Source organism: Podarcis vaucheri (genome assembly GCF_965113315.1).
Source record: "Podarcis vaucheri genome assembly, chromosome: 5".
Classification (NCBI taxonomy): domain Eukaryota; kingdom Metazoa; phylum Chordata; class Lepidosauria; order Squamata; family Lacertidae; genus Podarcis; species Podarcis vaucheri.
The window spans coordinates 104,303,220-104,318,176 of NC_138763.1; the positions used below are offsets into that span (position 1 = coordinate 104,303,220).

The 14,957-nt window shown below is 42.0% G+C and overlaps 1 protein-coding gene across 2 annotated transcripts in view; it reads right to left on the reverse strand.

The window, feature by feature from the left end:
* LRP6 (LDL receptor related protein 6) overlaps positions 1–14,957 on the reverse strand; it is a 90,293-nt gene that overhangs the window by 28,939 nt on the left and 46,397 nt on the right. For both annotated transcript variants that reach the window (XM_082223043.1, XM_082223042.1), the window contains exons 6-7: positions 11,802–12,198; positions 10,210–10,381 (exon numbers count right to left, since the gene is read on the reverse strand). In XM_082223043.1, coding sequence (XP_082079169.1) covers positions 10,210–10,381; positions 11,802–12,198 — 569 coding nt within the window. The remainder of the gene's footprint in view (positions 1–10,209; positions 10,382–11,801; positions 12,199–14,957) is intronic.

The following is a 14,957-nucleotide window of genomic DNA, read 5'->3' on the forward strand; positions in this document are numbered from 1 at the left end:
CTCTAGCAAGGGAAAGGCAGCAATGCCCACCCCACCCTCCGCACTGTCTAACACACTTTTTTGCGTTTGGACAGGTTGCCCTTTGCAGAAGTTACAAATCCATGGCATGTTTCAGAATTCACTGAAAATCACCAGAGTGCTGAACTGCACCACCATATATCCATACCCTCAAGGAATGTAAGCATAAGTAATGATTAACTTAAAAACAGGAAGTCTTTTTTCACACACTTCTTTTGACTGGCTGGCACCTCAGTTAGCTTCAAAAGCTGTCTACTAAGCTGCTTGGTCTTCTTCTGTTTCCTTTTATTGTACCTTTTCCCTTTTCCTAGAATCCTAGAATCCTAGAATCATGACACTTTGAATCCCTCCCCTTTTCAGCCGAAAAGAAGAGTATGTGTATACGAAATAGATAGATAGGAAGGTAGGTAGGTGGACAGACAAGACAGATAGATATCCCCCAATAGGTAATTTAAGGTTTACTAGGGGCCACTGAGAACCTTGCAATTAATTGGGTTACTAGGTTGCAGCAATCTGCTGTTAACCTGAATTGGAAGTGCTATCCCATAATATTTTTAAAAAGAGTGGGTCCAGGGTGACAAAATGTCTGTCCATTCACAGAATATTTGGGAAGAAAAGAAGACAATAAATACACTTCAGTAAATTAATATTACAGGCTCAGCTATGAATGTTCAGTAACTTTGTTTGAAATGTGCTAGGCAGAGTTACTTTTTCAATAAAAATGAAAAACTCTCAATCTGCAAGAAACCCTTCTACATCCAGCTGGTGTCTCCAGTGGTTTCTGCTCATTTTAACCACTATGTGGTTGGATTTCACATTTTGAGGCCACTCCTAAAACCCTTCAAACCACAGCAACAATACAGACTAAGACAGAAAACAGATGTGACTTCACCACACTACATTTCTTCCTAGAGTGACTAAGCTCCCCACAAGGGGGAAATGGCCTGTTTTAGACATTACAACTAGAATCAGAGAACTGTAGAGCTGGAAGGGACCCTGAGAGTCATTCTAGTCCCAACCCCCTGCAATGCAAGAATCTCCAAGGAAGGAGAGTCCACCACCTCCTGAGGGAGTCTGTGCCACTGGCAAACAGCTCTTACTGTCAGAAGGTTCTTCCTGATGTTTGCTTGGAATCTCCTTTCTTGAACTTTAAGCCATTGGTTCAGGTCCTATCCATCTGCAGCAGAAGCAGGAGAAGGAACTGAAAGTTCCAGTTCAGGTTTGTAACATAAAGTAAGTGTAAAACTGCTCTGAAATACATGTGCTAACAGCATACAATCATTTTCCATGTAATATTTCTCATTGGAACTTAATCATTCTCTTCTCCCATTATCCATACAATTCAGTTATACTCCTCAATTTTTTTTATTTGCCTCCTGTTCTTTTCCAAGCAAGTGTAAGTACCCCCACAGCCCTTCATGATATGCCCCATCTGTTCTGTCCTGTCCACAACCATTTTTTCTGCAATTCTGATTATTATCAGCCACCCAAAGTCTAAATACTGCCTTAAATAACTTTACTATTTTTCATGTTGTATCCCTGTGCTTGGATCTCCTTCCTAGGACCCCTTATGTGAATCCTTTGGCTTAACTCCTTTGTCTCCAACTGAAGCAAAGCCTAAATATACCATGATGTGGAGGAACATGTGTGAGCTGCAGTCTCCTGCTGTGCAGGAGGATGGAGGGGGTTCATATGGATTGTCTCAATTGAACTTCAATATTGACAATTTTGATATTTGAATCTATAAAATTCATTCTTGGTTTGTTCCCCACCTTCAACTGCAAAACTTTTAAATATCCAACAAAATCTCAAGGTCTGTTGGTCCCGCCATGAGTGATTATTACTAGTCAAAGAGACCACTGATTTCAGTAAACCCATGCAAACCAGAGCAAATGGATTTAGGATTATGACCACTGCAGGGGAGGGGGACTTTAAATAATTTGGAGAAATGCCTACCTAATCACAACCTAATATGCACACTATATACAAACTCATTTGCTCATTTCAAAATAGTCTGACCAGCTCTAGAATTACAATAGTCAGCAGGTTTAGAGTATCTGTTTCGTCTGCATTTTTCCCTTAATACTTGCAGAAGCTCTGGCCCCCTACTAAACCAAACTGTGTAACAGTCTGCTCTCAGTTTGGCAATGAGTCAACTGCTCTGGCCTATCCATTTTCATCTCTTTTTTTGGAAAGGGTTGTGGAGAGAGGGGGATGGAACAGAGAACAGTAGGTAGAACGTGGGATCAATCTTGGTGCATCATAATTCAAGTCTCTGAGATAAGGGGTGGGGGAAGTCTAAAAATCAGGACAATTTCCCCAAATACTTGATATGGGGATGGGTGGACTAAAATAGGAGGCAAAGGCACACTTCACTCTACTCTTAAAATTTTGTATCTTTGATTTCTTGATTAGCTCAGTGCGAGTGAAGACTTTCTTCCTACAACAGTGAGGCAGCCCAGTTAATATTGCCTCTCACCCTCCCCTTAACCCAGTAAGTCAAGACTCAGAAGCAGCATGGTGCAATGGCGAGGCTTCTGATTTTCCCTCACAGTAGTCTGCTACGGTTTAGGGAGCACTGGGAATTCTGGTGTGTCCAAGTTCTATCCTTTGGAATTAAGTCACTGTCCATATTTCGGCAGAGAATGTGGGAACTAATGATGAATATTAAGAGTGTGTTCTGAGGAACACATGATGTTAGATGCAAAAACATAATGACTTCAGTTTTCAAGGCACACCTGATCCTTATCATTGCACACTACTGTTCCTCACTACACAGTCTAGTATTTACGGAGCTGGGGAAACATAAAATGCCTTGCATTACAAAGAGAAATTTCAATTACGCTTGGAAAATAGTAAATGGAACATTAATGATATCTATCTTGTCCCTCCTAGTTATTGTTTTTTTAAAAAAATTGTAATTCATTGCTGGCCCTACCCTTGATGTCTGTAGGTTCACATAATCCCATCTAGGGCCCAGAGCAAAGGCAGAACCAGCAGATGCAACCCAAAACATCCTTGTTCAAAAAGGAATTGTGCTGTTTTAAAGGAGTCTTCATATGCTTAGATTATCAGAAACTATTTATTTTACTATTTCATAAGCTATAGAAATGTGCTCTGGAGTATGACTATACCAGCTCCTAACGCTCACTAGCCTGAACCTATGCTGGCCAACAACTTACAGCAGCTGGCAAGACCTAGTCATGGAAAAACGCTTCTTGTTTTGAACTACTGAAATGTGAATATCTAGACTTTGTAAAGTCTAAGAATCACTATTTTTTACTTTAGGCCATATATTTGCGTATGTTACGAGCCAATGTGGTTCTGTTAGTAGAAGCAGTAGCTTTATTAATAAAAACAGAAAGTTGGTGCAAAAATTATCTTGCTCTACAAATTACTGTTGTGTGAAATCTCAACTGAACCCAGAACAATTATAGGAGAACACTTTGTTGAAGTGGACTGATAAGCTATAGGTGGTAGATTGGCAGTCGATGGCTTCCTAAATCTGGCATACAAGAAATGGATAAGCACTTGCAAAGTTTAAATTTCTGACCATGAATAAGGGTGCACTTGCCAGTAGACTTAACCTTTAAGCAAACCCTTATTTCTCTGAGTACAATGTGTGGAAGACCCTCTTTCAGGGAGGGGATTTATAAGGAAAGGTTTTTGCAGTAGGGTAGTGAGCTGGCTCTGAGGGATTGAATGCATATGTTGAGGGGGAACACTTTCTTTGTGTATAATCATCAAGCTGAGGAAAAGAATGGCAGAGCAAGATTCAGACATCTGAGTGAAAAACCCCTTGCTAAAAGTACTAAAAATTAAAGACAATGGGGGTTGGTGTGTTAGTGTATGGTTTTCTATCTTGATTGGATGAGAGAAGAACAAAGTAATTAATAGAAAACAGAGAATGGTTAGATAATAAATAGAAAAAGCAAAAGCATATGCATATGCAAAAAGCTGGGAAGTTAGTTGCAAGGGTATATAGCCTGCTCTTAATATGCAAAGATGCACAATACACATATAAATGCTACACCAGTGCTGGATACTTTGAAGATGGGTAGCATACGTGACCAGCACAAGCAAAGGGGGAAAACCTCACCCTGACTCATATTCAACTTAGAGCACGGAATGAATAAATATGAAGTCAATTCAACAGAGCATATCATACATTTTTAACCTCATGGCACAGCAGGGGAAAATATGCTTTAAACCTGTAGCAAGTCAATGAGAAATCTTCCCCACTGGTAAGCACAATAGCAGCCATCCAATTCAATAGACGTTTATCAGTGAAACCTGATCGAGATAAATGAGGAAGCAGTTGAGCCACAGCCTTCCTCTGCCTGCTGCAGGCTGCCAGATAAAATGGAAACAAAAGCTCCCTGCTGAACCTCCATTAGCACCCCCACACCCCCACTGGTGCTTTACTATCTGGGGGCTATGCAACAGGGCAGCATGAATCAGTAAGCTGAAAGAAAATAATAAAAAAACCACATATGCAGCAGTTAAAAAACACACGCAAAATCTGGATTTGCAAGAGACATCCCCGTTTTTCTAGTGATATGGCAAGCTTATTATCTGAGTAATACTGCATGTGCAAAGAAAAAGGTGACTTTATGTATTTTGAAATAACTTCCTATCGTTCTAGTCTATAGCACTCCAAGATTTTATATATTACATGCAAAATCATATAAAACTTAACTGCCTCCAGGTTCATTATAGGTTTTCAGAATCAATACATTGGTACCTTGGTTTACTCTTGCCAACCTAGCAGTTCAAAAGCACATCAAAGTGCAAGTGGATAAATATGTACCACTCCGGCGAGAAGGTAAACGGTGTTTCTGTGCGCTGCTCTGGTTCACCAGAAGCGGCTTAGTCCTGCTGGCCACATGACCCGGAAGCTGTACGCCAGCTCCCTCGGCCAGTAAAGCAAAATGAGTGCCGCAACCCCAGAGTCGGCCACGACTGGACCTAATGGTCAGGGGTCTCTTTACCTTTACCTTGGTTTACAACCATAATCCGTTCCGGAGGTCCGGCTGTAAAACCAAAACAGGTTGTAACCCAAGGCGCACTTTCACTAATGAGGCCTCCCCTCCAAAATGGGTTGTAATCCAAAAAAAGGGACACGCACTTCCGGGTTTGACGTGGTTGTAATCCAAAGCGGTTGCAAACCAAGGTACCACTGTAGTACATTGGTTACATTGTTATAATGCTTACTTTAACCAAATATAGCAACTTGGTTGCTATATTTAACGTTGGTTAAATTATGCATTATAACAAGCGTTTGAGATGATGCTCTGCCTTTGTAAATTGAAATAAATTTTCATTCTCTTTTAATCCTACAACCATTTTTGCACACCAAGAAAACTAAGGCAAAAGGAGCTACTCATCCTACTCATTTTTGCTCCCCCCATGTGACTTTGATGCCAAGACCCTTTAAAACCACAGAGTGATATAGACATAATGCAGTATGTGGCTTCAACCAGCCTGCTGTGGTAAAACGGGGATTCAAGGGGATATTCCTTTTACAAGGTAATAGCTGTGTACTATCATCCAGTAGTTCTGCAATGCACCTAGTCATCACCTATTTCTGGACAGTCTATTTATGGACTATGCCAGCAGTGGTGGGCTTTGGGGTCTCAAATTTCAGTGGTGCCCTGTGCCCCCCCTCCATTCTACATTATAGTTTCAGCACTCCCGAGGCTGTGCGCCCAGTGCAACTGAACCAGTCGTGCTACCCCAAATCCATACCTGATGCCAGATTCATGTGTGTTATTTCAGTTTCTACATTGATCTGCATTGTTTTAAAACAATAACATCAATTCACATTGTTTTCAAAGCAATTTATCATAAAATGAGCATTTTTTTAAAAAAAAAACCCTAACAAGAGCTATAGCGCAGAATATGAAGATGTAATAAAACTGAATTCTGATCCGCGTATTAGTCTTGGAAGTTTGGTTGGGTGACTTAATAATGCAGGTTGGACAAAATCCTCATGTATCTCTAAATGCACCTAGTTTTTATTCAAGCTTGTGAGAATCATACGAGTAGGAAATTCAGCAGTACGGTAGTTGTGCATTAATCTTTATTAGATTGATTAGCTATGCTCTGTTATAGAACAAGAAAAATGTTGAACTTTAAGTAGCAGAGGCACAAGTAGGCCTACAGATCATGGTGAATCAAATTTAAATTTCCTCCTAAGGTGGAAGGATGAAAAAATACAAACAAAGAATTTGTCTTTCTAATGATTTGTGTCCGGTATATAAACACTTTTAAGGCTCTGTGGACATCCAAGGAGTGCCAAGCCTTTTCCAACGGATGTTTTGGATCAGCACAAAAAGACGGGAGAATGAGTTCCTGTTGAATGCGGAATTTTGTAAGAACTTTTAGTAGAAAGGAGGGATATGTACGCAAGACCACCTTATAAATGTGTTGCTTCCGACAAGGCATACAGTTCTGAAGCTCGTCTCATCGAAGTTATCACAACCAAAAATAGGACTTCAAAAGAAAGGTTCTTTAAGGAGATTTGGCATAGCAGTTCAAATGGAGGCCGTTGCTGTGCCAGAATGCAAGTTCCATGATGGAAAATGGTGTGTCACTGGAGGATGCTGTAACATAGTTCCTTTGAGGAAACGTTTGATTAGAAGATTTTGTGACAGCAAAGAGCGGCCAGCAGAACTTAAAATCAAAGAAATGCTGGAAAGGTGGTGTTTTAATGTATTAGCCCGTAGGGCATTTTGAAGACCATGTTGGAGATAGTGGAGAACATCTGGAACCGTTACTCTGTGTGGCCATAGATGAGAAGCTTTACACCAGGAGGTAAAGGCTGATCACGTTAATTGATAAATAAGTCTTGTGGATGGACATCTGGAAGCTAGAATGGTGGAGATAACATTCTCATCCAGACCACGAGATTTCAGTCTATGGCGCTCAAACGCCATGCAGTCATCTTCAACCCCTCTAGGACTGAATGAGTCAATGGTTCCTGGCAAAGTAAATTGGACAATATGGAAGATGAAATGGTGGGGCCACTGAAAGAGCCTCAATCTCTGACAGCCAAGGCCTGTGGGGCCAGAACAACAAGAACCACCTGAGCTTTTTCCAACCTGATCTTCCAGAGGACTCTCGGAATGATGGCCTGAGGAGGGAATGCATACAAGAGTTCCTTCAGCCATGTTGTCATTACGGCATCCCAGGCATCTGATTGGTTGTCTTGGAACCTGCTGAAGTAACAGGGTAGCTGACGGTTTAGCTTGTGAGCAAAGAGATCAACTTGTAGAGGACCCCAGTAGTGTTGAATCTGAAGGAACACTTGTTCGTTGAGTTTCCATTCCCCTTGTTTTACCTGGGATCTGCTCAACCAAACTGCTTGCTGTCACTGGTGATATGTTCTGCCGTGAGGCTGAGGAGGTGACACTCAGGCCCAACTGAAGAGAAGAGCAGATTCTTTCTGGAGAGATTCCAAATGGGTGTCTCCTTAACGAGATATGTGGGCTTTTGTTGTTGAGTTGTCTGTTTGAAGGAGGACGTGATGGAGTTGAAGATGAGAGAAGGAAACAACTGCCAGTCTGGCTGCTCTCAACTCTAGCCAATTGATGGAGTGAGTGGCCTCCACAGGCCTTGAGTGTAGAGAGATTGACAATGTTCCATCCTTGTAAACTGGTATCCGTGATTATCTGAGTGTTCCACAGATTTCTGAATGGAGTGCCTTGCCAAAGATTGGAGGTTTGCACCCACCATAGAATGAGTTGAGGAGATAAAGAGCAAAGACCTGGGGCCATTGTGAATGATCACCCATTAATGTAGAAGTAAAAACCACTGCAAGGTTCTTGCATGGTGTTTCGCCCAAGGCATAATCTGAGAGGCTTACATGCAGAGACCTAGAATTGTTGACAGTTGTTTGACCTTCATCTTTTTTGTCTATAAGATCAAAGCTGCCGCTGCGGAGATTTTGCTGATCTGCTCTGGTGAAGAGCCACGAGACCTGAACTATATATCTAGCAAGGCTCCTAGGTGAATAATCCTTTGTGATGGAGCCAAGCATCTTTTTTTGTAGTTGATCAAGAAGCCGGGAGACTCTTCGGGCGAAGAGGCTAGACCAACAGGGCTGGTGGGAAAAGAGGGAGTCCATCCCTTGCCCAAACCCCTGGTGAGCTGCTGCCGGTCCACATCGGCAACAGTGTGCACGGTGGAGTCGCCAGGCTGACTCGCGAGGAGGTCCCTAAAGGCAGCACACCTCGGGGGAGAAGGAGGCCGAAGGCGGATCGATAATCTCCACTCCTTGGGGAGGGAGGTGTGCGCAAAGCAAAAGGAAACTCAACCCGGATTGGGCTTGCTGCCACGGACTCCCCTCCCTGCACCCTCCCGGCTCTATCCGCCACAGGATCCTAAGGACAAGTGACACCCCCCTCGCGTTCCTCTCCAAGTCCCAACAGGGGTCTCTCCAAAGTGCGCTTTGGCGCACGGCAGCTGGCATCTCTTGTGCGTGTCTCTCTTTCTCTCCCTTCTTCTTCTCCGGCACTGGGTCCCTCTGCCGCTGCTGTCACTGCCGCATCAAAGGCTGTGCTGCTGCAGCAACCACTCCCTTCCCCAGTACCAGAGCAACGCCAAGCGGCTCAGCCCCAGAAGTGACTGCCCCGGCATTCCCTCACAGGCACAGGACGGTGTGGGCAGGATGCAGTAAGGGTTTTTATACTGGGTAGTAGATTGCAGCCTGGTCTATTGCTTTCATTTTATGGATCAATGGCCTCGTTAGAGAGTAAAATTCATGTCTAATTGCTGTTTTAGGGGTTGCTGTTCCATAGTCTGGAACAGATTAATCCATTTTCCATTACTTTCTATAGGAAAGCACGCCTTGGTTTAAGTCCGCTTTGGTTTAAGACTGGACTTCAGGAACAGATTAAGGTTGTAAACTAAGGTACCACTGTATAGATATTTGCATAAGACTCAAAGGCAGGAGTTAAAACTAAGGAAGACTAGATAAAATAAAGCAACAATAAAATGAGATCACACACACAAATAGTCATTTGCTCCTGCCTGAGGTCATGTGAGAGGATATACCCAATCCACTGTTCCCAGTGCCCCATGAAATAAATGTGTAGAAACACCTGTTGATGCTACAAGCTAAACCACCATTCAGCTTTTTGTCTGAACTTGACCCTGGTGCAGATGCAACACCAAGCCCCCCAGTATGGTTTGTTTCCCAACAGCAGCAGGAGTGGATCAAAGCACTTGTGATTTCAGTAGCATGCATCAGCACTTAAATCATAGTTCAGTCTAACTATGGTTTCATGACATGCAGACCAGGTCATTGTCAGAAGTAACCACAGGAGTGGAAAACCCTGCGTGCTTTTTCAATGGCATGGAAGTAGCTGTGGACATAGCCGTAGATATGAACATATATTAAGGGGGGTCTAACATTCAGCCAGGAACACAGGAAGAGCAAGCAGATTGCTTCATATGCAAAAGTAGAATTTGTAAGAAGCAAACCTACAATAACTAAACAATAGGAATTGCTAGCGAAGTTCTCCTGAGCCAAGCTTGAAAAAGAACTTTGGGGTTTATAAAAGCATGCCTCAAAAGAAGAGGGTATTATAAGACTGCCAAATTCTCCTTTGGGAATGAATGGAGCCATCTGTTTCTGTGGAGGTGGAGGAAAGGCTTCCAAGATGATGATAACCTTTCTGAACCTTCAGAAGAACTCGGGAAATTTCTGTGTTTATCCCAGGGGTGCTTCTCTACTTTCAGAATTTCAGTCAATGTGTGGTTTTATAGTCTACAGCTTTAAGAGCTGTGTGTATGAAGCAATGAAGTTCAGAACTGGGAGCCAAGCTGGTGAAAAAAATGCACAACAGCTACAGCAGGTAAAAGCTACGTATTTCTGTGAAATGACAGTAATATCTAGCACTTTCCTTGTGAATACACTCTGTGTTTTATATATTTGTTCTGACTCACCAGCACTGACCTTTTATTCAACAGAAAATAAAATATAATTTAGATAATCCTTAAAGGGCTCGGAGAAAGGCAACAGAGAATGCTGATATTAAAATTCACCAATAATTAATTATGATCCTGAACTAGCTATTTCTAGTTGTACTGATTAATGAGTTTTCAACACAAATTCATCATAGGCTGTCTCAGGAAGCTAGCAGCAAATCTGGGATTTTCGACTGATATAAAACAGAAATAACAGACCTCAATTTTGTCTGTTTTGGCATCTCCCCAGTATATCTTGTTTTCAACATAATCCAGAGCCAAGCCATTTGGCCAGCCGAGAGAAGTATTCACCAACACAATTCTGTCTGATCCATCTAATGCAGCTCTCTCAATTTTTGGATTCTCTCCCCAGTCAGTCCAGTACATATAGCTGTAAGGAGAAACAGAAAGGTTGCAAGAAAATGCTATCATCACACACACAAATAGTCATTTGTTTGCATTTTAGCAGGGTTGATAGGAATTTCGGCTGTGGCCTTTGCTTTCTTTAGCTAAAGAGATTCACTGAAACAGATTAGTTAATTTAAACTGCTTTGCAATCTGATGTAAATTTCTCATAAATGTATAACCTAGAAGTGAATACGCATTGAGCATTGTGTGGTCATCACTATGAACACACTGAAAGGGATATCAAGAACTAGATGCAGTTCTTTCACTTTTTAAACACACGAGAGATTGGGGGGGGAGAGTCTCCCAAATGGAAAGTAAAGTGTTTTAAATAGAACAATATTTAATGCTTACAGGCTGAGACTTACATCTGCTTATGTTTACATTTTTAAAGACAGAAAGAATGAAACTACATATAAAGCATATGGGAGATCAAGTGAGTAGCTATTCAAACACTAACTGAAAAGTAATTCAGGAATTACACCATATTGTCCTAAAACATGGTCAACTTGTCATCTATTGAAAAGGTTCAGGGCAATTTAAAATCTTTTCATGTTGTAAGCCACCTTGAGCATGATTTTAACTATGGAAAGGCAACATACAAATAAAATGAGGATTAAAAATTGATCAAAATAATTTAAAAAGAAAAAAATGCATCAATGTTAAAATTTTGTTAAACCACTCTAGAGATTTATTACAATAGAAAACAGGCAACTCCCGATTTAGGTGCGTCTAAATGAGGCGTGATCACACGCCCCAAAGACATCGTGAAAAGGGGTGGGGCATGCTTAACAAGGATTGCCTGCATATTAAAGCATCCCATATTCCAGAAAAACACCTAGACCCACAGAAACAGCGCACAAATGACTTGGCGATTGTGTAACCAGATCAATTCTCTGCCTGGACTTTTCTGGTACTGTCTCTTTACAGACTCAGCCAATCATTTGTAGATTGATTGACTGCAAGAACTATTTAGGAAGCTGACTAGGAAACATAGGCAGGGGGTCCACATGAAAATCAAAGCTGCCTCTCTTTAGAATTGTCCAAATCTCCAGGCTGGCCTCTTGCTTAGTTCAGTCATGTCAGCTACTCATCACTATTTACCAGTTCTCCCACGGAAGTAGCTGAGGTGTGTAAGAAGGGCCAACGCTGTTTCCACTGTAGAATAGTCCTCTGCTTGCATCTCAGCTAAGTGACTGAGATGCATAACAGTGTATTGTGTCAGGGGACTGACAGGCTATTTGTAAACACAGTGGAAATCCTTTCAGAATGGATGTGGCCTTGAGGTCTCCAACTGCTTATCCTTAATCTAAGTAATGCAGAACTGAGATACCTGTTTCTGAATCAGGGCAAGCTGGAAACCCATGAAATGAATTGGTTTGATATAGCAAATTAGTGCATCTTACCCAACCATGGGATCCAAAACTATAGCTCTAGGTTCTTCCAAGTCTTCTGAGATCAAGATCTTCCTCATGGTTCCATTAAGCCTTGTTACTTCGATGCGGTCTGTGCCGGTATCAGTCCAATAAAGGTTACGGGCAATCCAGTCCACAGCAATGCCATCAGGGTGTGCAATTTGTGCTTGGACAATAAACTCACTAGCCGACCCATCAATGAAAGAGCGCCGGATGGCCCTCACCTCATCATCTGTCCAGTAGATGTACCCTTCTACAGGATCATAGTCAATAGCAATGGCATGTCGAATATCTTCCAGTTGCAAAACAATATCAGTGAAATCTGGAGTATCCAATGATATCCGTCTCAAATCAGTTCTCCGGGCTAACAGAAGCAGCTCCATGGCACCTGTACAGATATATATACATATATTTAAAAAAACTTAGAACAAAGATATCCAAATAATTTTTTAGAAGTTCTTACATTTGTACCATGCCCTTAATCTAAAACGCTCAATGTGTCAATTTTACACATTTCACAAGCAAGTAAAGGTAAAGGGACCCCTGACCATTAGGTCCAGTTGCGAACGACTCTGGGGTTGCGGCGCTCATCTCGCTTTATTGGCCGAGGGAGCTGGCTTACAGCTTCCAAGTCATGTGGCCAGCATGACTAAGCCACTTCTGGCAAACCAAAGTAGCGCACGGAAACGCCGTTTACCTACTTGCACTTTGACGTGCTTTCGAACTGCTAGGTTGGCAGCAGCAGGGACCGAACAACGGGAGCTCACCCCGTCGCGGGGATTTGAACTGCCGACCTTCTGATCGGCAAGCCCTAGGCTCTGTGGTTTAGATGGATTGGGTAATTTGTCACTTGCCAAAGACCACCCTGTACAACTAAACATTTTTATTTTCAAAAAGTAAAATATTATCATCTCTTGCAGCTACAACACATGAACAAAAGCAGCACCTGTCTGAAAAATTCAGTTCAGAACCTAAAGGAACACAATTCAGAACCAGTTAACCATAGTTTTTTGGGAGAAGGAGTAAAAATTACAGCCTGTTGCCCCTTCCTTTTCAGAGTTTACACCGAAGTTTACATTACCATCCTTCTAGAACATAGTTAAATGCATAGATGTAAATGGTTTCTTGAAATTTCAACTGCTCACCATTCCGAGTTATCTTCTGTACACATAAAGCATCTGAGACAAAGAAAATCCCAGGAAAATCAGCTGAATGTTACATGGGTTAACATGTGCACCCAGTAAATGTAGCATGTTGGGGTATTTCCCCGCATCCATCAAAAATGTAGGATTGTTAATGGGCAAAAAACCCCAGAAAGAAACTGGGGGGGGGGATTCAAAGAAATTATTGATTTTTGCCACTGGAATGCCTTTTTCTCTCATCCACTATTAATGTATTGGGGTTTTTGAAATGTCTCTCAAACAAATATTGATCCAGAAAAACAGACTTCTTCTTCTAACATCACATCCATGGTTCAATCTGGAGACACTTTAGTACTCCAAAGCTGTGTTGGAATGTAGCCTAAAATAGAAAATCCACCCCAAAGAACATTAAGGGCGTTTTCTTTACAAGTCTGGAATAGTGTTAAGCATTCAGAAGCTAAGATGAGAAGAGCACTCTGGTATCATAATGATCAAGACATTCCCTCATATATCTGAACCATTAAAAATGCATTCACGCACAAATATAGTTCACGCACAAATAAAACAAATTGTAAGCTTAGTTGAAGTTTGTGTTCATTAGGATTTCCTTTTTTCTGAACCTACTTCAGTGGGTGAGAATGGCCAGAGTTTCAGCTTTATGAGAGACGGAGAAATAATGTCTCTGTATCTATTTGATCAATACCATTCCTGACTTTGCAAGCCTCTATTATGGTAGAGACTATTTCACACCCAACAGCACTACCGCATTAACATGGCATGAGGAAAGTCCGGAGAGCTTTATGCGGCATCTGGTACAATGAAAGGGAGAGCCTATGTAAAATGAAGTTGTCAGCAGTAGCCATCACATATTCATACACACTGCTTGCTCTTGGCTTCTCTATCACACTCAGTTTATTTCTGTTGCTCTGCACAAGAGTTTTGGCACTTTCGAGCTGAGGCACTGGAGGAGTACTGAACTATGATTTTGACTCAGCTCACTAATGAACTAGGATTTTTGGCTTACATCCATTGCTAAGTGTTATTTTGAATACATGTGGAAACTGAAATTAGGTGCCCAACTCAGTTATTATCAGTCAAAAAGAATTAATTCACATAGCATTTAAGTAATACTATGCCATTTGCAATTTCAGCTCCTTGATGAAGATTTATTTTGAAGATTTCCAAAATGGCTAGAAACAGGAAACTAGGGGGGAAAGTGATTGCTTACAACTGCCTCTCCCAGATACAATTAAAATACACATGCATACAAGGTGGTTTTTATATGCTGCAAATTGAGAAAGCAAAAGTTAATTGACATGGAAACTACTCTGCTGGGGTCAGCCAGGTTCACCTTTGGCTATATGGATCATCTGTCAATGCCAAGGCACTATAAATTGTAGTAATTCACAGAGTGTTCCCTCACTCCCAATCCTCTTCATGATGATCCAGCCTTATGCACCGAAGAATAAAATACTCCTGTTACTTAAAGAATCAGAACACTTGAATTTTTAAAAAATTATGCTTGCCATAAACTTGCAAAAAATGCTATTAGGTCTTACACAAGGGTTTGGTTCCGGGAGTCCATATACGTAAAAATGGGTAAAGCCAGGAACCCTCGGAACTGCACCCCCCCCCATGGCAGACGGCTGCCTACCCGGCTTCAGAAAGGCAGACACTGCCAGAGCCCTCTTGCCACCTTTCAAAGCCCAGTAAGCACCTGCCCAGCTTTGGGAAGGAACCTCTAGAACCCTGCCAGAGCCCTCGCGCCTCGTTAACAAAGCACAGTGCTGCACTTAACCAGCTTTGGGAAGGCAGCTCTGGGATGCTGCCGAAGCCTTCAAGCAGCACAGGTGGTGGCTGTCAGGGACTGGGCAGAGGAGGAACGGTGGAGACCGCCTCCCCAGCCTGACACTTCCAGAGAGGAGGGAGAGGAAGACAGCTTAGATTTACAACAGAGGTTTGAGGGAGGTCACAGCTCAGAGGCAGATGAGGGGAAAAGTTGGGA